The 23,555-nt window shown below is 44.4% G+C and overlaps 1 protein-coding gene across 1 annotated transcript in view; it reads left to right on the top strand.

Moving 5' to 3' along the window:
* Positions 1–855: 855 nt before the first annotated feature.
* Positions 856–23,555, top strand: part of LOC307070587 (ryanodine receptor 2-like) — a gene marked incomplete at both ends in the record, with an annotated part of 73,918 nt that continues 51,218 nt past the window's right edge. The window contains 35 exons of the mRNA XM_079729095.1: positions 856–903; positions 2,534–2,653; positions 3,099–3,203; positions 3,416–3,487; positions 3,634–3,712; positions 3,880–3,992; positions 5,134–5,254; positions 6,059–6,155; positions 6,342–6,416; positions 7,199–7,355; positions 7,545–7,682; positions 8,748–8,869; positions 9,257–9,440; positions 9,774–9,912; positions 10,208–10,303; positions 10,778–10,896; positions 11,276–11,409; positions 11,891–12,132; positions 14,175–14,367; positions 14,802–15,024; positions 15,304–15,408; positions 15,762–15,865; positions 16,141–16,224; positions 16,512–16,671; positions 16,956–17,103; positions 17,479–17,690; positions 18,039–18,213; positions 18,561–18,769; positions 19,050–19,239; positions 20,331–20,469; positions 21,069–21,183; positions 21,485–21,645; positions 22,327–22,486; positions 22,781–22,867; positions 22,960–23,186. Of these exons, the coding sequence (XP_079585221.1) occupies positions 856–903; positions 2,534–2,653; positions 3,099–3,203; positions 3,416–3,487; positions 3,634–3,712; positions 3,880–3,992; positions 5,134–5,254; positions 6,059–6,155; positions 6,342–6,416; positions 7,199–7,355; positions 7,545–7,682; positions 8,748–8,869; positions 9,257–9,440; positions 9,774–9,912; positions 10,208–10,303; positions 10,778–10,896; positions 11,276–11,409; positions 11,891–12,132; positions 14,175–14,367; positions 14,802–15,024; positions 15,304–15,408; positions 15,762–15,865; positions 16,141–16,224; positions 16,512–16,671; positions 16,956–17,103; positions 17,479–17,690; positions 18,039–18,213; positions 18,561–18,769; positions 19,050–19,239; positions 20,331–20,469; positions 21,069–21,183; positions 21,485–21,645; positions 22,327–22,486; positions 22,781–22,867; positions 22,960–23,186 (4,853 nt within the window). The remainder of the gene's footprint in view (positions 904–2,533; positions 2,654–3,098; positions 3,204–3,415; positions 3,488–3,633; positions 3,713–3,879; positions 3,993–5,133; positions 5,255–6,058; positions 6,156–6,341; positions 6,417–7,198; positions 7,356–7,544; positions 7,683–8,747; positions 8,870–9,256; positions 9,441–9,773; positions 9,913–10,207; positions 10,304–10,777; positions 10,897–11,275; positions 11,410–11,890; positions 12,133–14,174; positions 14,368–14,801; positions 15,025–15,303; positions 15,409–15,761; positions 15,866–16,140; positions 16,225–16,511; positions 16,672–16,955; positions 17,104–17,478; positions 17,691–18,038; positions 18,214–18,560; positions 18,770–19,049; positions 19,240–20,330; positions 20,470–21,068; positions 21,184–21,484; positions 21,646–22,326; positions 22,487–22,780; positions 22,868–22,959; positions 23,187–23,555) is intronic.

Here is a 23,555-nt window from a genome sequence, read left to right as displayed (position 1 = left end):
CCCTTAAATTAATTAAACTATGAAACACTACAAATGTTCAATTCCATTGGCATCCCAACATGTGTGACGATTTATTAATTATTTTTGGTTTAATGCAAGTTTATTTTTGAGTTGCCTTAAATTAGTTTTTTCAGGTCAGGTTGAAAAGCCTTATTTTTTGCAAATACAATGCCAAACGCAATCAATATGAAAAATTATGCAATAAATGAATGCACCACAAATGTTAGACACTATCTTGTCACTATCAGGATGTTTTAGAACAGCTGGACTATATCTGTAGCAATCGAAGCTTCTCTAAATGATGTATCCTCAAGCTACAGAATATTAACTTTTAGAAGAATTTTCCTCTTTCTGAATGATGAATACAGCCGTGTTGTGGAATTTCTAGTAGGTAATTTGGTGGATAGAAAATTAAATAATTGTAATAGTCTATTTGTTGGCTTTGGCAAAGTAGGGAGATGAAAATTGTACTGAAGAGGGTATGCATTCAATAAAACTAGCTGAAAAAAAACGTCATGCTTGTTTATTAGTTGCATTTCACTAGAGCTCTATAGATAAATGAAAAAAATGGTGAACACTGGACATTAAATATTCATTAGAAATTGTGTAGGTCCTTAAATTTCACTGTACTGACTAAGATACGGAGTATTAACGACCTGGGGGATGTTTTGTTAATTGCACCAAATTAAGTTGTGCTCTCGACGAACTTTCCTCATTATGCAAATTTTAAGTAATTATAATTTAGGCTCCGCCCACTGCTGAACATCCCGCGAGCTGCGCTCCAAACTTTCACCATCTCCTCTCTCCTTCAAAACTCACTTTAACTTCGGCTGCTTTATTTGTTCCTTGGTTAAAATGACTGAGGCCAGAGAAAACGAAGAGGAAATTCAGTTTCTGCGCACGGTAAGGCAGTTTTCAGTTGTGTCTCTGGTTTATTAAATCATATAGAGTGTATTTTTATGATGGTTTCCATCCAAACGACTGTAGCACACATGCCGGCTGGCTATCGTTATCTTGTGATGCGGCTGTCTTTATTAAATTAAGAACTGAAACCATTTTTTATTTACTTTAATAACCAATACATTCATTAGGTTAGAAAGGCTTGGCTAGCTTGTATTTTCTGTTTCATTACATATTTTATTGTTGACAAGTGCACTGTAGGCTAGTGGGCTACTGTAAGTTAAATCACATGCATGCTGCATTAACACTAGTACAACCTTTAAAGGTTTAAAAGTATCATGCCACATTACTCTTATTTCTGCACATTGTGATACTATACTATATTATACTATATTGTGATAGTAAATTAACCCTTTTAAAAAGGTGTTTCGTTTTTTGCATGTTTTTTTTTCCAGACTAGAGATTGTTTTATCATGTTATCATTGTTCCAGTGTACTCGATAACATCTTGCTATTTATACCCTCTGATAAAGACATGTCAGAGTCAGCGTGTGACTGATGTGCAAACACACACATGCACGCACGCACGCACACACACACACACACACACACACACACACACACACACACACACACACACACACACACACACAACACGTGCACACAACCACACACACACACACACACACACACACACACACACACACACACACACACACACATATACACACATACACTACACTAAACAATCTCGGTGGTAACATTCTATTAGCACTCACAGTTATTGTTTACACGAGCATGAACCTTTCTGTCAATTAATTTAGTTGATCTGAGAGGTTAAGTCTCAGATTACAATTCCTTACCGCAGTTCATCATCAATGTGTATAACATTCCTGCCAAAGTCACTTTAGCGTTGTGAAAGCAATGTAAACATGCTAGGGAACGTCATTAGCGAACGACACAATAGTAAATGCAACATAACCATTGTCAGCTCCAGGCCCTCACACTGAGAAGGCCCCTTACTGTCTGTGCGTATGATGATGTGTAAATGACAGACTCCAGGGTTCCGTTGATATGGGAAGTGGAGGGGAAGGTGAACGTAAGGTCAGGCACGGCACTGCACTATTGTCCCAACATAGTGCCATGCAGCCTGGTTGCAGAGGTGTTTGTGGTCTGGTTTGACGGTGGAAAGCAGTCATCTGACCTTTGCATCTAGAATCTCCTTAAATAGACAGTGGAAACGGCTCATTCTGTTGACTTGGATATCTGTCCAGGATAGGAATGAAAAGGAGTCGAGTTAGCTTTCATGGCTAATGTGTCTATGCGTTTGCGCTTCTTCAAACCTGTAGCTTCTATGTTGATTTTGGCTCATACAGTGATCTTTATTAATGTGAGTGTGTATGTCTGTGCGTCTGTGTGCACGTGCGTTTATCTGACATTTGTGTGTCTTTACTTATGTTTGTGTGTGTGTGTGCGTGTGTGAGAGACTTGTATGGGCATCTCTGTGTTTTTGTGTGTGTGTGTGTTTGTGTGTGTGTGTGTGTGTGTGTGTGTGTGTGTGTGTGTGTGTGTGTGTGTGTGTGTGTGTGTGTGTGTGTGTGTGTGCTGGTCGTCTGTGTGTGTCTCCATGTCAGGGGGATGAGGTGGTGTTGCAGAGCACCTTCAGCTCTGAGCAGGAGCAGCTGAAGTTGTGTCTGGCGGCTGAAGGCTTTGGCTGCAGACTCTGTGGTCTGGAGCCCACCTCTAACTGCAAGGTGCGGGCCCAAACATCTCCTCTCCAACAGAGATACGCCAGGACTACCTAATAATGCAGAACATGCAGTACTTCTCTCCAGGAACAAAACAACATTTAGAAATTTTAGAAAAATGGATAGAAAAAGGGAATGCTGCAGCAAGCACATTACAAATAAATCAATTCATTCATTAAACCGTTAATTAGGAAATGTGTTACGTTTGAATAACCTATTACATATTTATTATAAGTAGAGCTATAATTCTGACTGCACCACAGTTAAGGAAATTGTTAATAGTTGTATAATTATTGATAATAATGAAACACTTTTTCATAGTCAATAATGAATCATTTAGTGTAAGTGTAAATGTCTAAGTTGTGTATTTATGCAGATAGTCATAATCTGTAAATCCTGATGATATTTGTATTAACCTCGTTTCCTTTTTATTTTTCTATATATTCTCCAGAATGTACCACCGGACCTCTCTGTGTGTGCATTTGTTCTGGCCCAGTGCCTCTCTGTCCGAGCCCTTCAAGAGATGCTTGCCTCTAGGGAGGACCCCACCGCAGGGGTAAGAGTGTCTCTTCACTCTCCTTTTATTCTATTCCCTTCTCTTTTCCTTGCTCATTTGTTATTCTTCATTCTTCTCTTTTCCTCTTTCCTCTCTGCTTTATCTCTCCTTCTCATCGCGCCTCTCCTCTTCTCTGTGTTTGACTGTCTTGCTAATTCATAAATGCCCCCTTGATAAATGAGACGGTATTGTGATGAGTATTGTTTTTCCAGGCAGTCCCAGACTGTCATCGAACACTGTTGTATGGCCAGGCGGTGTTGTTCCAACATTCATACAGTGGCATGGTGAGGCATATAGAATATGTTAATGGATACATGTTGTATTATGTATGGAAAGCAGTCATTATTTAATTAATTGCATCTCAAATCTTATGCATCATGGAAAGTTGTAAAAGCTTCCACTTGATTGAACCCTTTATTTTTACCCACAGTATCTCAGCTGTTTGTCCTCTTGTCTGTCTTCAACTGATAAGCTTGCATTTGATGTTGGTCTGCAAGAAGATAAAGAAGGTAATATTTTTATTGCAATGAAGCATTTCAAACTGGATCATCACGACACTTCCATGAGGAGTTTTATACCCGGCTGCAGCAGAGTGACGTGTATGTGCATGTGTGTCCATTTGCGCGTGTGTGTGTGTGTGTGTGCATGTGTGTGTGTTTGTGTGTATGTGTGTTAGGTGAGTCATGCTGGTGGACTGTCCACCCAGCATCCATGCAGAGGTCAGAGGGCGAGAAGGTGCGTGTTGGAGATGACCTCATACTGGTCAGTATCTCCTCAGAGAGATACCTGGTAAGTGGAGGCATTTCAAAAGGACAAACGTCAGAGTAATGTATTTTAAGAGGTCAAACCGTGACATGTCAATTCTATTCCGACACCATATTAACTCAAACACAATGATGTCGTACTTACTCAAACACTATAGGAATACTAAAAGCCAAGCTTCTCTCAGTTCCAGGCACAAGTGAAAATAAAAAATGCTTTATATTTGTTATGCTTAATCTTTTTTCTGTAAATGTGAGTATTTGCTGGACAAGGCTCTTTGTCATCATCAGGTGAACCAGTAAATTAGGGTCAGAAGCAGAGGTGAACATAAAAACTATTCTAAACTGAACCTTGAATCTGTAGTGTTATAAATAGGTCTGTCACGGTTAAGAATTTTCCCTGTGGTAATGTAAGTTGGCTTAAGCCAAGCCAAGTTTCCAAAGACGTGGCTTTGGAAGAATGAGAGATCGAATCATTGGGCCTAAGATCATTACAATGCTTAAAAGGTGGTCTGTTCATTGTGCAAGCATAAATGAAACTGCACAGCAGAATTAGAGCTTTGCACGAGGATGGATGTCATGCCACCAAGAAAAGAAAAAAACAGTCGTCTAAATAGTTTTTTTTGTGTTTATTAAATCAGCATCCCGTTATTAAGTCAATGTTTTGCTTTTTAATGTAGTTTTCCCTTGTTTTAACATTGAAATAGCTGCCAACCCTAACCCTAAACCCAAATGGCTTTTTTTCTACTACCCTTTTTTAGTGTTTGAGAAAGTCTATTTATCTTTATCTTTAAGTTGGAGTTGCCAGCTCAAATCTACAGGTCATAGAAATGGTCCTGAAGCCCTGATTCTAATTAAGTGGTGATTAGGAACGCATGATGATGAGTTTTTAACCTAGTTGTGTGCGATGTGCGTTGTGATGTACCTCGTGTTTTTCTGTTATTTTTGCCAGGCACATAAAAGTTTTGATATGTTCAACTTTTGGTGCTCGGCACAGAGCAGCACTGCTCATCAGGATGAAAAAACCTAACAAAATACCCTAGTCGAGTTTCCCAGTCTTTGATTGGTGCAATTCAAGTTTGAATGGGGTTGAGCACAGTGCTTTGTATGGTTTTGATTATGACTATCCTGGTGATTAACATGTTGTAATGGTCTTTGGTCTCCTTCAGCACCTGTCCTATGGCACTGTGTTGGACAACAGGCAGAGTGGCAGGGTGGTGGTGGACGCAGCCTTCCAGCAGACTCTGTGGAGCGTGGCGCCGGTCTGCTCTGTCGGTGGAGTGGCTCAAGGCACGGTTTACCCTATTTTTTTTTTGGTTCAGACAGAACCAGAACCTGATTAACGAATCAATAATCCCAGCGCGTCGCCCTGTTGCAGAACATCTGCAGTCTGTGAATAGAGCAAACTAATTGCTCCACCACTATTTCAGTAAATTGGAAGAAGATGGAAATCTCCTCAAATATAATTATGCATTACACAGAGTTTGATGATGGCTTACTGAGGTTATCCTTCCATTGATTTTTCTCATCAGCACTACTCTCAGATGTTTAATCATTCATCTTTACCTATCGCAATTATAACTGCAGATGTCACATTCAACAGCTTTATCTCATTATACGTTATCTTAAGTCTGACTCTAGTCTCTGGTTAGTACCTGTTGGCTAACTGAAAGCTTCAGCCTGATTCTGGTCTCTGGTTTCTGCTGGTACCTATAGGCTACCTTAAGTCTTTAGCCTTACTCTGATGTCCGGTGGTGCCTGAAGGCTTTAGCCTGACTCTGGTCTCTGGTCACTGCTGGTGCCTGCAGGCTACCTGAAGGCTTTAGCCTGACTCTGGTCTCTGGTGGTACCTGTAGGCTATCTGAAAGCTTTAGCCTGACCCTGGTCTCTGTTCTCTAGTGGGCTACCTGAAACATACGCCTGACTCTGGTCTCTGGTCTCTGGTCTCTGGTGGTGCCTGTAGGCTACCTGAGAGCTTTAACCTGACTATGATCTCTGATATCTGGTCTCTGGTCTCTGGTCTCTGTTGGTGCCTGTAGGCTACCTGAAAAAATTAGCCTGACTCTGGTCTCTGGTCTCGGTTGGTACCTGTAGGCTACCTGAAAGGAGGAGACACCCTGCGGCTGCTTCACGGACACAGCGACGCCTGCCTCACCCTGCCCTCCAGAGAGTATGGAGAGGAGCTGCAAAGGTCAGTCGGGAGGCTAAGGTCGGAGCCTAACCCTTAACTCCCTCTCCCGTCCAAACTGAAGACAATGTTTACTGTGTCAGCAAGGATATCTAGAGCTATTTTATTGTTCATATCATTTCTATGTGTGTGTGTGTGTGTGTGTGTGTGTGTGTGTGTGTGTGTGTGTGTGTGTTTGTGTGCATCCAGAACAATCCATTATGGGATTGGCTCAGTGTCCAGCCAGGCCTGCTCCCTCTGGAGACTGGAGATTCTGCGTGTCATGTAAGTAGTATTAGCAATGGCCCCGTTATTGTTTGTATATGTAATGTTATACCCACACTGGGGTGTTCAATCTGTATTGGCTTAGCTATTGTGATGGTACTTTTTTGTCTGCTGACAAGAAAATTAAAGTTTTTTTTATTTTCCTTATTTTGTACAGAAAAGCATGAAATATGTATTGTTTTGTCCTAAAATAATAAGTGCTATATTATTATTTTGTTGTCCTGATAGAATCTGTTACTATTTCTGTTTGAGAAATTCTGAAGACTTTATCTCTGTATCGCATTGCTTTTTCCCCACTGCAACGGCATAGAGGTCCCTCTTTGAAACAGCAGGCGCTGTGGACTGGTGTTAAAAACATTTAATCACTAGAATGTCCTTTTGGAGCTATGTTCACAGAGCTATTTATTATCGAAGCATGCTGTTCTTCAGTTCAAACATGAGATATGCACAGACTCCTTGCAACTCCTTTTAAACTCCTTGCAACCGCCTCTCGCTTTTTGCCTGTGAACCATATTCACATATTTTAGCATTCGCCTTGCAAGGTAGCCTGCAACCACTATGGTCATTGAGGGGGGAGCGAATATACAAGTCTCCTTCAATTAATAGTAATAAAAAAGTGGAAGTGTGCAAAAGTTCCCACGATTATATTTTGGATATGATGATCTTAAGAAAGACAGCAATTAAAAGTATTCTGCACTTAAAAAACTGCAATACAACTCACAACAAAAACAACAACATCACATTGTGGTTGTTCTGTTGCTGGTTTCTCCGTTTCTTAACAGGTGGAGCGGGAGCCACGCCCGCTGGGGCCAGCCCTTCCGCCTGCGCCACCTGACCACCGGGAGGTACCTGGGGCTGACGGAGGAAGGCGGCCTTCATCTGGTGGAGCGCAACAGAGCTGACGTCGGCACCTCCTCTTTCTGCTTCCAACCCTCGAAGGTCAGAGGTCACACGCTCAACTATACTTTATTTTGTTCGCCTTTTTATTGTTTGGCATAGCATCTTCAGATAAATTGTGTTTAGCTCATCCCCTCCTTGTTTTATCTTAACTTATGCCCATTTGCTACTGACAAACAATAAAGTATTCATTTATGTATCTAGGAAAAGGCTCAACCATGCTCTAAAAAGGATGTTGAGGGCATGGGCACGGCAGAGATCAAGTATGGAGACTCAAGCTGCTACATCCAGCATGTAGCCTCCGGCCTGTGGCTCACCTACCAGGCAGTGGACGGGAAGTGTGCACGCATGGGGTCCATTCAGCGCAAGGTAGACTACTGCTCTTTTGCTGATCGTTTTTGGTGACTTGTGTGGACGTTCTTAGAAAAAAAATACAACACACTGTCAAATGCCATGCGTCTTTTAGTTAGATATGTTAACAAATATCTTAGATAAACCTAGTTTATTAAACAAATGGTCTAGATGTGGTCCTCAATTATTTTAAATTAATTATATCTGTTAATTGGCTTTGGCCTGTCTTACCATCATGTGTTTCATCATTGTGCGTCTAGAAGGGGAGATTGCTGGGTTAGCATTTGCTTTCTGTTCCATTGACTTACAGAGTTAGCCTAGCTCCTGATTTCTTTCCAAGGATTTAAATTTGTTCTGAATATTCACTCAATTCAGAACCCTCAAAAAATGGAGTGCCAGTGAAAACCCAACAAGATGTAGTTTGTCTACAAACACACAGATAATACGGCACTATTTTTGCAACTAGTGCAATTATAGAATCTGTTGCTTCTGGGTGGTTGAAGCAGAGGGTAGAGTCAGCGGTGCCTCACAGGTAGACAAATAATCACTGCGCCAAAAATAGTGCAGTGTTACAAATTACAATGTTGTTGGGTTATTTATGACATCCATTTTGAGTAATTGACTATTTGGAACACATATAGATCTTTGGAAAATAATTACAAGTCAAGTCAACTTTATTTATGTGGCACATTTTCATACACAAGGCAGACATTCCCCTCCCATGAACAGGAGGTAGGCTACTGTAACTCTGCAAGTCAATAAACGCTGCTAACGGAAAGCCAACACTAACCCAGAGAACTCCCCATCTGACCGCACATTGATGATTTTGGAATTAAACAACTCGTCTCAATCTGGGTAAGACAGGCAAACAGCTATTTACAGATATCGTTGTGTATCCCTTTAAATAATTTGTTATTTTGTACCAGAGCTCTGTGTGGTAATGTGATTGAGATGAGATTTCTGTGCAAACTTTAATTAAAGATGCTGTATGTAGAATTTAGTGTAACTGAATCCTACACACCTTTAAGATCATTAACGTTAGCATGTGGCTATCGAGCAGCTGTAACCGAGGTTCCTCTGCAGGCCATTCTGCACAGCGAGGGTCACGTGGACGACGGGCTGACGCTCTCCCGCTCCCAGAGAGAGGAGTCAGGCATCGCCAGGCTCATCCGCACCGCGGTTCACCTCTTCACTGCATTCGTCAGGTTCACACCCTCAACCATACTGGCCTCCTGTAGTCTCAGTTCACCGAGAGCTAGGGCCGTGGTGTGTCAGTGGCAGTGACGACAGGGTTAGATTGACGTTGTGACACAGTGATCTGCTATGCATGCTTAGTAACGAGTGCCGCTTGATGATGATATGGCTAACTTAAAAATATTTCAATTAAATGTTTATTGAAAAAGATGAGGGATTGATTTCAACTGACTTTACAAAACGAGGTATGGAAGTTCTGCCTGTTTTGGCCTTCATTATGTAAAATTGTGTGTAGTCACGCTGTCGGAAGCCTTTTCATATCAGCTTTTATACAATTGGATAATCAAACCATGCCTTTTCTTAGTGTATTTTTCATATTATATATTTGATTTTTATAGGAAACTGGATGGTCTGGATCAACAAGAAAACGTCTCCTCAGTAAACCTCCAACTAGAGACAATACGACTCTGTCTGGGGGATCTGATTCATTTCTTCAAGCCCCCAGAGGAGGGACTGGGGCATGAGACCTACCAGAACGGCCTGAAGACCTTGAAGAAAAGACAAAGCCTGTTTCAAGAGGAGGTACACAGAGTGAACATTGCTCATAGCATTACATTTACACCCGACGTTGTAATGCTAGCAATTTTACATCAAAGGGAACGTTTTGTACCGCTTTTGTGTTTTTTTTGCGTATTTGGTGTTGTTATTTGGCATTGGTATGTGTTATTTTGTATTTAGTTTGATGATTTTGTGTTGTTTTTTTTCGAAATTTTAGTGTGTTGCATTTGCATATTTTGTTTGCCTTTGTGTTTTGCTACTTCCTGCTGTGTTATTTGGGTTGTGTATTCTAATGTTATTTTGTGTTGTGTTTAATTGTGTGTTATTATGTTTGTGTGTGTCCTTCCTGGCTTCCAGGGTGTGGTGAACCTGGTGGTGGACTGCCTTGATCGTCTCCATCTGTACAGCAGCGCCGCTAACTTTGCTGAGTCTGTTGGAGGGAGCGGAGAGGGAGAAGGCTGCGAAAGCCTCCTCAATGTTTTCTATCAACTACTGGGTCAGAAGGAATACAAACGTCACACATTGATCTTGCTTTAATGAGGATCATTCACCATAATGATATGAACTACATAATAACGCTTTATTGGTCAGAAAACAATTAACAACAATGATGGCTCCAGAGATTATATATTTTTTTTTATTAATTTTTTTCACCAGTACAATTATTGAGGATGATATCTTGGAATGGTCGTATCTTAGCTGCAGATAGTTAATGAATGTTATTTAATGAGATTCATCCTACCTTGTGAATTGCTATTACTTAAGGTCTACTGTCTTGCGTTCCTCTCCAGCGTCTCTGATCAGGGGGAACCGCAGAAGCTGTGCCCGGTTTTCCTCCTCACTGGACTGGCTGGTGGAGAGGCTGCAGCGAACAGAGGCCTCCACAGGTGTGTGGACCTTTGAGGCACTTTTAGCAAATTTTAAATGGTCAAATCTCAATTTGTCTTTTACGTAAAGCTTCAAGGAATTTATTGTTATTTCTATTCGGTTTAAGCTGTTGATTTCATTGGTGTAGTTGTAGTTTAGCGTTTAGCCTGCTGGAATCGATAAACACATTTGGAATTAATAGTCAAAGCAGCCTTACATTGCTGTAGCTCAACACTATGCTGCAACGCTGATCCTTCAGTTGGATCAGCGTTGCAAAGCAACCGGAAAAGGTACATGTTCTTCCATTTACCTTGGGAGATATTTTGACGGGCATCACTCTTGATCAAATACCACCTTGGACAGCCTACATTAATCCCCGATGTTTGCTTGGTGGGCTTTAACTAGCAGTCATTATCGGTGTAATGAATACAGAAACCAGCCACAGTGCCTAGGGTGCTCCCTGTAATAGGCGTACTCCTGTCTGTCATCTAAAGGTGTCTTGGAGGTTCTGCACTGCATGGTGCTGGAGAGCCCAGAGGCCCTCAATGTCATTAAAGGGGGACACATCCAATCCATAATTTCCCTCCTGGATAAACATGGACGAAATCACAAGGTCATGCATGAATATATTACTTTGGATTTGGGAGCAGAGATGGGAGAGACCTAGAAAAGAAAAAAGCAATTATCCAATAGCTAATTGTTTTTGTCAATATCTGTTCTGTTAAATAGGTCCTAAATGTGTTTCTTGTGTTTCTTGTTCTTGTGTCAATGCACACATGTTTATGTATATAGAATATATATATATCTGCAATATATGTACTTTTATATGTGACATATTTTCAAAGACTGATATTCTTTCACAACACAGCAGTTAAGACTCTTTTAGATAGTGCCATGGCCCCAATTGTATCGTCTAGATCTGCTGCCTCAAACCATTGTTCCATAACCCTGTCAACGTGTCGTTTGTGGGACACTGTGACGGATACCCCCAGGTGCTGGAGGTGCTGTCGTCCCTGTCTCTGTGTCACGGCATGGCCGTGCGCTCCAACCAGAACCTCATCTGTCACGGCCTGCTCCCTGACCGAGACCTGCTGCTGCAGAGCCGGCTGGTCAACCAGGTCACAAGGTAGAGCAGCAGTCGCCCTCTTATGTGGAGGTTTTATTTATTTCCAAGTTGAATCAGAGAGTAAACCCCTTGAGATGCAGCTTCTCGTTTTCAAGGGGGTCCTCAGGCACAGAACATTTAGACAATGTTAAACAATCCACATTGTAGCATCAACAAGCACACACACATAAGAGCTCTCCCACCATCCCAAATCATTGGCAACAAGAAGTAAACAAATGAACAGAACTAATAACATGTCAAAGTCTACTTATAAACTAAAAGCAAAGGTATATACAATACAATACACGAGGTAGTAGTAGTAACAAGTCGATTTAAGGTGAACAAGCAAAGAAGCCTTAAAGTCATGAAAAGAAGTATGGTGCAGTCTAGTCTGATGGTGCTTCAAACTTAAGTTGTGATTGTCCTCGTTCTATACCCGCTGCATTCAAACCACTGTGTAAGCGCATGGTTTTCCTCTTGTCTTCCGCCCTCTTACCACTAGCATGAGGCCCAACGTATTCCTGGCCCTTGGGGATGGGTCGGCCCAGCATCGCAGGTGGTACTACGAACTGGCGGTGGACCATGTTGAGCCCTTCCTCACGGCCGAGCCCACCCACCTGCGCGTGGGCTGGGCCTGCACCGAGGGCTACCACCCCTGGCCCACTGCCGGCGAGGGCTTTGGGGGCAACGGGGTGGGAGATGACCTCTACTCCTATGGCTTCGACGGGCTCCGTCTCTGGTCAGGTGTGTGAACAGGAGGAACACAGGATGGATCCAGTTTGGGTGCCGCTGGTACAGACAGATTAAAGGTCCCATGGCATGAAAATCTCACTTTATGAGGTTTTCTAACATTAATATGAGTTCCCCTAGCCTGCCTATCGTCCTCCAGTGGCTAAAACTTGTGTTCGGTGTAAAACAAGCAATGTCCTGCTCACCTTTGAAAAAATGGAAGCTCAGGCGCGCTGATTTGGAATGTCCCATATGTCGTCATAAGGGGCCAAGTCACTTCCCCTTTCCCTGCCTTGCCCGCCCAGAGAATTTGGCCCGCCAACGAGACAATGAGCTATGCGCCACATGTGTATGTGTTTGTGATTACACACACTGTAACGCAAGTGTTGTACACTTCTTTGTTATTTGGATAACCGTTCTGCTGTTGCTGTTATGGCGCATAACACGTCGGTTCTTTGACGTCTCTGGTATTCCCTCAACGAGACTGTAGTTGGGGTTATCTCAGCCATGGTTGAGAATGAATTGGGGGAAAGGAACTTTGGCTTTGACTCCCTTAAGTACATGAACCACGACATGGAGGAGAAAGGGATTGTTGCCAGCGGGTAGCCGGCAGCAGGCAGTGGGCTGCTGACAGCAGGCAGCGAGCGGTTCAGTCTACCTCAGATTGATGTGGAAGTGGAAGAACCAGAGACGTCGGAGAACCCGACACAGTCGTTTGTGATTCATAATGTCGTCTGGAGGCGCACACAGCTTTTGGCTGTGATAATATGTATTATATGATATAGATATCTATGTATTATATGATATAATTTAGATATAGAGCTCCAGGACTGTAACACATGTGTTGTATACTTCTTTGTTATTTGGATAACCGTTCTGCTGTTGGTGTTATGGCACATAACACGTCGGACTCTCGTCTCTGGTATTTCCACAATGAGACTCGTAGTTGGGATTATCTCAGCCATGGTTGAGAGGGAATTGGGGGAAAGGAATGTTGGCTTTGCCTCCATGAAGTACATGAACCACGACATGGAGGAGAAAGGGATTGTTGCCCGCGATTATTTAGATATATTTCAATTCAATTCAATTGTCTCCCGCTTGAGCCCCGCTTCCCGCTGCCCGCTGCCGAGGGACCACCGCCTCGGCGCTGCCCGCTGCAGAAGGTGGTGGTGCCTAAGTGCTGCCTGCTGCCGAGGCGGTGGTCCCTCGGCAGCGATGCTCGGGCGGGAGACAATCACGGTTAACAATCGCAGGCAACTATCCCTTTCTCCTCCATGTCCTGGTTCAGTCTACTTCAGATTGATGTGGACGTGGAATAACCAGAGACGTCGGAGAACCTGACGCAGTCGTTTGAGATTCATAATATCGTCTGGAGGCGCACACACCTTTCGGCCGTGATAATATATATTATACGATATAGATATCTATGTATAATATGATATTATTTAGGTATAGAGCTCCAGGACTCCCGCCGGAGCACCCGGAGTGTTCTAGAATATTTGCAGAACATGGCCAAAGGCTGTGTGCGCCTCGCCATTGCGATACATCCACTGTAAACAGAGCGCATGGTACTGTGGCCGCAAGCTGCTCAGGGCCACACCCCCACCCTCCTCCTTGACCCGCCTCTCTCCTCCTCATTTGCATTAAAGCTACAGACACCGAAACGGCGCGTTTGGGGAAAGATCAATGTGCGACTGGCTCATAGTGGCTGTAATTCTGCACCACGGCTGAAAATACTGTGTAAGGCCGGAGGCTACATGCTTTAATATAGATATTAAAGCATCCATAAAGTAGCATGCCATGGGACCTTTAAAACAGTTGAAGGGTGAAACCAGCATTTACTGACAATGATCAACACTCACTCAAATGCTGCATTCACTTAACAATCGCTGAAAAGCTACATTCTCACACCTTTTTTTGAAAAGCGTAATTTCAAAGTGATATCAAAATTAAAATATGCCAAAGACACATCGAGGCTCTGGGATTTACTATCAATCATTAGCAGAATGTTTAACAGTTGCCGTAACCCTCTGGACCCCCCATGGTGCACTGTGCAGGTTGTGTCAGTCGCCGGGTGAGTTCTCCCTTCCCTCACCTGCTGAGAGACGAAGACGTGGTCAGTTGCTGCCTGGACCTGGTGGCGCCCTCCATCTCCTTCCGGGTCAACGGGCTGCCCGTGCAGGGCATGCTGGAGAACTTCAACAGCGACGGCCTGATGCACCCTGTGGTCAGCTTCTCCGCTGGAGTCAAGTCAGTATGAAGGATGTGAATCCATTCCTGATGTTCTGTCTCACCCCATCTCCCCATTAGTTAGTGTGCCTGCTTTTTCAGAATGCTGATTGTAGTGATTATTATTATCAAACAAGTCATTGAAAAGAAGCTTCTATCTAAAACAACTTACTGTGCATCCTTTAAATACATGACATTAATGATCAGGTACAAGTTGTCCATCAGAGAGAGAGACTGGTATATTACAGATGTTTGGGATGAACCTATAACCCTTCGGTTAAAGTTGATCACCCCCTTGACTCATTCTTGCTCCTCTTTTACCCATCTGTGATGAAACATTGCATTCGGATGCTAATATATTTGTATAATACATGATTGAGTGTTTCAATGCAATTATTTTGTCAATGTCATGAGCTCAAACTCCTTCTCCGTTCGGTCCGAACTCTGACCCCCAGGGTGCGCTTCCTGTTCGGAGGACGGCACGGAGAGTTCCGCTTCCTGCCCCCGCCGGGTTTCGCCCCGTGCTCCGAGGCCCTGCTGCCCGGGGGGGCCAAGCTGAAGGTGGAGCCCTGCCAGCGGTACAGCCTGGACCCCGAGGACGGGGGGCGGGAGCTCCTGGGTCCCTCCATGGCCCTGCTACCGCCCACCTTCACCCCCACACCCGTGGACATCAGCAAGGTACGCATGGGGGGATCCCATAGGAGTGGACTGACAGTGCCATGGATCTATGTTTGAGATCAGGGCATCTTTACATGCTTCGCGCTGGTATCTTTATGGTTGCAAAGCAAAGAGCATTAGCCTTTTTTTGTTAATGGAGCAATGGGAAACATTTTGTTTTAGTATTACACTTAATAGTACAAATACAAATGTTGCTACCATAAATCACAAAGTCAAGAGGTAGTAGTGCTTATATTGTTTTGTTTTATTGTAACAGCTTCTCTCAAATTATATCTTTAGGTGGAATTGCCTGCACAACTGGAACACATCCGGGAAAGACTGGCTGAGAATATCCATGAACTTTGGTCAATGGACAAGATAGGACTGGGCTGGGCGTATGGATCTGTAAGAGCAAAGCAATAATCAGCACTGTGGAAGCAACAATGCATAGGACTACAGACCCTGCTGTCGTATCTTAACATGTTCTGGTGATGTCTATAAAGACTGCATAAAGTCAAACAGTCCAGAAACTCAGGATTGCTGTTTGGTGATATAACTGCATTTCTCCTCCTTTTAGATCCAACGTGGACCACCAATAATGCAAGCCACATACTACATGCAAAAATCGTATATATATAGTTAATCTAATTAACCTCCCTCTCTATGTCTGTGGCCTCTTCTGCAACAACTACATTCGGTCTGGCTCGGTTTCTCAAGAACGTCAGGGTGAGGTTGTGTCTGCTGTGTTTGATCTACAGGTGAGAGATGAGGCTAAGCGTTTGGACCCCGGCCTGGTCGAGTTCCAAAAGCTTCCTGAGAAGGAGAAGAACCAGAATCTTCAGATGGCTCAGATAACAATCAAGTACATTCAAACCCTTCCATCAGAGAGTTTAAGATTCCAATCTAACTATGATGCACTACGATGCACTATTTCTGATGGTTAAAATCTTTTTTTTTTTTGTATTTGATTTATGGATTATTTTGTAATTTGTTAAGCAGAATTTCAATGAGATTTGGGTAGGAGAAGCTCCCTCTTTGAGATAATGTCCTCAAGACAAACACACACACACACAGTATTGGCATTGCCACCACGTTCAGTGTACCAGCATTGTCTGATAAACAATATTTCACCTTAAGGACGCTCATCGCTCTTGGATTCCACATTGGGCTGGCAGACGGCCACGCTGAGAAACACCTTCAGTACATACGGCTTTCAGCAAAGTAGGTATCACAGCAGAGAACACATTGTCCACTGTCAAGGTGGCTCGCACCCTGAAACCATTTCTGTGCCAATACAGAAACTCATGAGTTAGTACTTCATATTAGCAACAGCTGACAAAATATGGACTGAGATAACCTTTCGTCATTTCGTCATTCTTGACACTAACAGCAACCGTGAATATCTATAAACAACAGACAGGCAGAGGTGCTGTCATCCGTCTGTCTGGCAGCTGGGATCCAGACATATTGATTCCCTCTAATTGAGTGTGATTTGTGGTTGATGTGAGGTATGAGCAGCCCAGCGGCTACCGACCCGCCCCGCTTGACCTGAGCCAGATGGTGCTGGGCGTGGCCCTGGAGACGGCCGTGGACGCCCTTGCCCAGAACGAGCACAACGCCTGGGCCAAGCAGCTCATCAGACAGGGCTGGACCTATGGAGCTCAGCGGGTAGGTGCTGCACAACAATACCGGCGCGCCTGCAAACGTCTAGAATTGGAAAGTCATATAGTCAACAGGGCGTTAGTTGGGAAAATTGGTGAAAGCAGAGATTTTATTAGGCAATTTTCAAAGGTTAGTTGTGTGGTAATCTAAGCAATTATATATATGGTTCAAAACGGTTCAAATCGAGGTAACATCATCAATTTAAAGTAGTGGAAAGCACTTGTTTAAAGACACCAAGCCCTTGCCAATGGGTTTAGTCTTTCTGAGTGCCTGTGTGGGGGTGTGTTCAGGAGGGGAAGGCCAAGCGGAGCCCCCAGCTGGTGCCGTACGGCCTGCTAGAGGAGCAGAGCAGGGAGGCGGGCAGAGACAGTGCCAGGGAGGCGGTCTGCACCCTGCTGGCCTACGGATACAGCTTGGAGCCCCTCGCCCTGGAGCCCAGTACGTCCTCCTCCCCCCTGAGAACCATCACTCACCACCTTTGTCCCCTCAGACCCATGATGAGGCCTCTTTCAGAGAGCAGACCACAGCCATCACGGTTTATTGCATGGACCCTGATGGTTGTAAGCACAATCTAAATAGCTTACTTTTTTCGATAACAAGAGGGCAATTTAAGCCTAATGTATTTTATAAAAAATATTTTGTATTGATTTAAAATAATACATTTTGAATTGAATATTGAAAGCTTAATTTTGACTAGAAATGGAAAATGCATGTTGCTAATTATATGAGGGTCATAATTGTATGCATTTATTTTGTAGTATATTTCATTTCATCCTTTTTTGGGCAAACTACTTTCTTGCTTTGGTACTGCAGCTGCTCTGAGCGACCCCTGCTGTCTGCCCTCCGCCGAGGGGGGCCGGATGTTTCGTGTCGACCAGCGCTACGCGGTGACCCAGGGCCGCTGGTACTTTGAGTTTGAGGTGCTGACGGCGGGGGCCATGAGGGTGGGCTGGGCTCGACCGCAATGCTCCCCGGACGGAGAGCTGGGCTCTGACGACATGGCCTACGTCTTTGACGGCTCCACGGTGAGCTGGAGTTTCTCCGAAGTTTTATGAATGATGACTTTCAAATGGATCCACATTGGATGCCTGCGCCATGTAACCTTCTCACTGCAGCGAACACTTCAGGTTTCCGTTTTATTTGTGTTTAAAATAATAAAACCCATCCGCCCAAGGCCCAGTCCACATTGGCCATTATCTCCTCTCTAAATCAATGTGTTATGCCGAAGAAAAACAAGAAGCAAGAAAATCCCATTCTGAAGGAAAAAGCGATTGCTGCAGTGAAAAGGTTAAATGGTGCGGGTGTAAGGACGTGGGCCGAAGTCGACGAGTGTACAAAGTAAGCATCTGGGGCTTCTTCCTCAAACCCTCCAGGCCAAGTGGTACCACCAGGGGGGCGAGCCTCTGGGCTGTCCCTGGAAGAGGGGTGACGTGGTGGGCTGCCTGCTGGACATGGCCCAGCACACCATGGTGGTCAGCCTCAACGGGGAGGCGCTGCTCAACCACCTGGGCTCGGAGCTGGCCGCCAAAGACTTTGACGTCGGAGACGGTGTGTGACAGGTTTCAATCGATAATGCTTTCTGCACGCATCGATAAATCTGTCACCAATAGCCATGTAGCATGACCCTGTTTTTATGTGCTTAAAGTTTGGCTTGCTCCGGACAGCTTTGACACAGTGGTCGGATTTTGAGTGGTATAGTAGAAACTTGAATGCTAATACTCAATACTATAAATAATACTGACTTCACTGATACTACTCAAAGCTATATATTCTTGGAATGCACCGCTCACTAATATTTGATATAGACGGTGAGTAAGAGTTTAATGTCTGCTCTCCCGCTGTGTCTCTCCACTGCTCTGCTCGATTTCACTCATTCCCCTGGTCCCACCTCACAGGCCTGCTGCCTGCGGTGAGCCTTGGAATGAACCAGGCGGGGAGGCTGAACCTGGGCAGGCAGGGGGCCACGCTTCAGTGCTTTGCCCGCTGTGGCCTCAAGGAGGGCTACCAGCCCTTCGCCGACAACATGGCCAGAGAGCCCCCCCTCTGGATGAGCTGGAGGCAGCCTCAGTTCATCTCCGTCCTGCCCAACCACCGAGACCTGATGGTTAGTCGGCACCTTTATTGTACTTGGGTCTTAAGGAGCGGTGCTGTGGCCGCTGCATCGTCCTGCAAAACTGGGACTATTTTTTATATTTTCTGTAATGCTTGCAGAGTTTTTCTCTGTTTTCGTACTGGCGTCAGTTTAAATGTTGACCGTATATATGTAATACAAGTGAACGATGCCTTGCTGAAAAGATTGTGAATTCGTACTTGTTTCGATGAAGGCAATGAGAAATGATTATACCCTGCATTGGAATTACGTGTTTTTCAACTGGTTCCTCAAGGTCACCAGAGACAGTGGGAAGGCCGATGCTTCCCCAAGCCTTAAGGTGTCTCAGCGAACGATGGCGTTGTCTAACCTCGGAGGCAGTGAGACGGGCTTCTACCGACTCAGCATGTCTGTCCAGACGGCTGCAGTACTCACAACTCCTGCAGGGGGTGCTCTCCCAGGGACCACCAGCCCAGTGTCTCCAAGTAAGTATTCCACAAGTCATATTGTTTCTTATTGGTTAAAATTCCCATGCCATGCTACTTTATGGATGCTTATATATAGGTGTTAGTGGGCCCTTAATACAGTATTTGAAGACTTTCAAGATCCAGCCTTTGTGCAGAATTACAGCCACTACGAGCCAGTCCCACAATGAGCTTTCCACAAACGTGCCGTTTTTTAGTGGCGGGTCAAGGTGGAGGGTGGGGGTGAGGCCATGAGCAGCTTGCGGCCACGGTACCATGCACTAGGGTTTACAGTGGATGTATCGCAATGGCTCGGATTCATAATATAATCTGGAGGCGCACACAGCTTTTGGCCTCGCCGCGGTGAGGCCTCGTGGCGCTAGTGCCTCACGCCGGTGGGGCCTCGCGGCGGTGGGGCCTCGCGGCATTGTCTCATTGGCTGGCCAAATTCTATGGGCGGGCAAGGCAGAGAAGGGGGAGATAACTTAACCCCTTATGACGACATATGGGGCCAAATTCGAAATCGAAGTATCTGAGCTTTCAAGGTGGAGCAGGATACCTAGTGCTGGTTTTTACACCTAACACCATTTCTAGCTGCTGGGGGACCATAGGCGGGCTAGGGGAACTCATATTAATGTTAGAAGACGTCACAAAGTGAAATTTTCATGCCATGGGACCTTTAACATAGAAATAGCATTTAGCTAGGGGCCAGCTTGGCTTGTATTGGTTGTATTAATTATGGTTCATGCAGGTTGGTTTCAACCTGTCAATACAGCGCAATACAAGTGCAATGGTTAGGTCATCCCTTTGTGTGGATTATATTGAAGATGGAATATAAATGACCTTTGCTTCGTTTATCTGAAATTTTTTGGAATATAAATTAACTTTGCCCTTAATGTACAGTTGTCCATATGACTTAAAAAGGGCTTCACATAAGCCTATTTTACGTAAAATGTAGATTTAAAATTACCATTTGGTCTCACTGATATTTAAGCCCCATGGTATCATCGTCCTCTGTTGTCTGTCCTTAACCTTAAAACGAGGTCACAAACGTTATACTGTTTAACTTTGTTTCGTTTTTCATTTTCTCAACTTTCTGGGTCTGCCCACAGGCAGGAAGGAAATGGAGGAGTTTGAGGTGGACTCAGACTTTGAGGTGCTAATGAAGTCTGCCCATGGGTTCTCTGGATCGAGGGACGAGCTGAACCAAAAGGACCAGAGCCACGACAAAACATCCAGGCTCAAGCAGCGGTAGGTGGGGAACGGAGGGTGAGCAGAAAGGAAAACACAGCGGAGAAGCCTGAGAGCCTGAGAGTGTTTGTGTGTGTGTGTGTGTGTTTGTCTATTCGTCTGGTCTGTGTCTAAGGTATTTGTCTATGTGTCTGTGGTTATATTTATGTGTGTGTTTGTGTGTGTCTGTTTCTATATGTGTTTGTCTGTGTCTGTGTGTGTGTGTGTGTGTGTGTGTGTGTGTGTGTGTGTGTGTGTGTGTGTGCGACTGGAGCGTAGGAGGTCACCAGACCTCTCTCAGGACTGGGTATACTGCATGTTGGCTAAAATAAGAGTTGGATTGGACCTCTTTCCCTTTGGTGCACTTTACTCCTGGAATAAATTGCAAAACACTTTTTGCTGCAAAACAATATTTGTACATCTTTGTGCGCCTTCAATGGTAAATTTTTTGAGCGTTTACAATGTGTAAATGTAAGGTTTTAACGCTATGCGTATAATATTGTTATGGTTGCATTCTCTTTGTAACCTCGCCAGCATTTATATAGGTTCTCCCTCGATGTGTTCTCAGAGACTTCAATGAGGAGTCAATAACCAACCAAAGCTTGTGTGTCCTGCAGAAGGTTCATGCTGAAGAAGAACAAACCGGGCTTGGTCTGCGGCAACTCCTCCGCCCGGCTCCTGGAGGATGTGCTCGTGGAGAAGGACAACAACGGCTGTCTGGTGCAGAGCTCAATGGTAGGAACCCTTTAAGAGAGTTTTCACTGGAACATGATGTTCTTCATTTGTTTAGTTGATATTCATTCATGAAAACATTATTCATGTTGTTTGTGGTTTTATGTTGTTAACCCTATGAAGGTATGGGGCAGGAATGACTCGTGGCTACAGTGATCATTTCCAAGACAAAGCTAGCCCCAACCTGTTTCTAAACGAGCTGTCTCCGAATTCACTGATTAACTATTTCTCTTATGCTCTTATACATTTCATTATCAACAATAAAAGATCATGACAGATCTCCTTTTCACTTTTTTTTTTCCAGTATTACTATTCAGTACGGGTGCTTCCTGGCCAGGACCCCTTCAATGTGTGGGTGGGCTGGGTGACCTCTGACTTCCACCAGCATGGGCCCACCTTCGACCCTGACAGAACCCGCACGGTGACGGTGACCTTGGGGGACGAGAGTGGCAAGGTGCAGGAGAGGTCAGCCTGAGCACCCTTTTGATCATCAGCACGGTGATATTTGTCCAGAATTGAACAGAATCCTGGATGTCGCTGGAGGTTAGGCTTGGGCGGCAGCTATTATTTCACCCTGTCACACCTGGGTAGACAGCATATGACAGTATCTGTTAAAAAAGGAACATACAAGGTGTGCTGGTGGTGATGGAAGTCATTGCAGAATGTGTGACATTTTGTGGTCTACAGTGATCTGTGTCTAAAATGCAATTTGCCTCTTGCTGGGTTTAAATACTGAAGGCAAATAGAATAATGGATAGACAGGAAAAAAGGGCCCTTCTTACATATAACCGGTCCAAATCTCAGGCGTTTTCTTGTTTTTTATTGAAAAAAACATGTAGGACTCATACTTGTAATCACGTTTAATTTCCCCAGGTCGCATCGCTGTATTCAGGAGCGTGAATATCTGTTGAATATCCAATATCTCCGTAACTTTAGAAAAAATACCTTGAAATTAAAGCTTACCAGCCAGCCCCTAAACAGACATTTTGGAACCCGATGTTATCTAGTTGAAGACTAATGATACCCAGTGTGTTTATTCATAAGAATGAATAAAACACTTTTTTTATTAAAATAGTTTGATTATAATAATTCATCAAACGGATACCCAGTGTGTCACGACTACGTGCATGTGGTGTGTGTGCTCAGCGTGAAGCGGAGTAGCTGCTACATGGTGTGTGCGGGAGAAGCCACCGGCCTGTCCCAGAGCCGGAGGAGCGCCGGCCTTGAGATCGGCTGTCTGGTCAACAGCGCCAGCGGCCTGCTCACCTTCACGTCCAGCGGAGTGGACATGGCCACTTTCTACCAGGTGGGAGGAGCATAGAGCGCTCGGGGCGATATTCACCTGTGCAAAAAGCATCTACTTTTCTTTTGCTGTTGATTTGCTGTTTTATTTCATATAGATAAAGATAAAGACATAGATATCTACACAAATGTAGTCTTTATCTAAGTCTTTATTGTTTGTAATGTTTTACAAAATGTTGCTGCGTTATATAGAATACAAGTGCAGCACAGACCACACAGTGTCATACTACAATCTGGCTTCCCTGTTTCTGATTTTGCGCCGTGATGATAATCCATACCCCTCTTGCATATCGTCCAGGTGGAGGGAAGCACAAGGCTGTTCCCTGCCGTCTTCGTTAGGCCCACTGCCTCCCAAATGTTTCAGTTCAATCTGGGTTGTGTCAAGGTAACCACTGCTGCCAACACATCCACTGGCTGTTATACTTTCTCTCTGTGTTTATATCTGGATGTTTTGTCTCTGTTCTCATTGCCCTGCAGAACGTGATGCCGTTGTCAGCGGGTCTCTTCCGCAGCCAGAGGACCAACACGGCTCCACAGTGCCCTCCCAGGCTGCACGTCCAGCAGCTCAGCCCCGTCTCCTGGGCCCGGGTGCCCCAGCAGACGCTAAGGGTGGAGGCGGCGCGGCTGGACGCCCGCCGCGGCTGGCAGATGCAGTGCTCCGAGCCGCTGCAGGTCATGAACCTCCACATCCCAGATGAGAACAGGTTGGGAAGAGATGCCCTGTGTTTACTGTTTGGTTTGAACATTTTTAATTCTTCTATGTAGGAAATGAATATTAAGAGTCATGTTTTGGGTGCTCTTGCATGATGCATCTAATCAAAACTTGGTTGCTGAATGGATTTGAACCACACATTTTAAATAACGTGGTATGAATTAGCTGATGGAATATCCTACTTCCTCTCGCAAAGCCTGTGTGGTAGCAGGGAAAACCCATTTTGAAATACTTACATCTCATCATTTGTGATGGACTGGTGACAAAAACCTAATTGACACATGGAGTTAACTCATGCAGCGGTCTGTCAAGGTATGCATAACAATCAGATTTTGCGGATTACAAAGAAATTTGAATGACA

The sequence above is a fragment of the Pollachius pollachius genome (assembly GCF_949987615.1).
Source record: "Pollachius pollachius genome assembly, chromosome: 2".
Classification (NCBI taxonomy): Eukaryota; Metazoa; Chordata; class Actinopteri; order Gadiformes; family Gadidae; genus Pollachius; species Pollachius pollachius.
The sequence above is the reverse complement of the archived record's forward strand: the minus strand, read 5'-3'. Positions and strand labels throughout refer to the sequence as shown.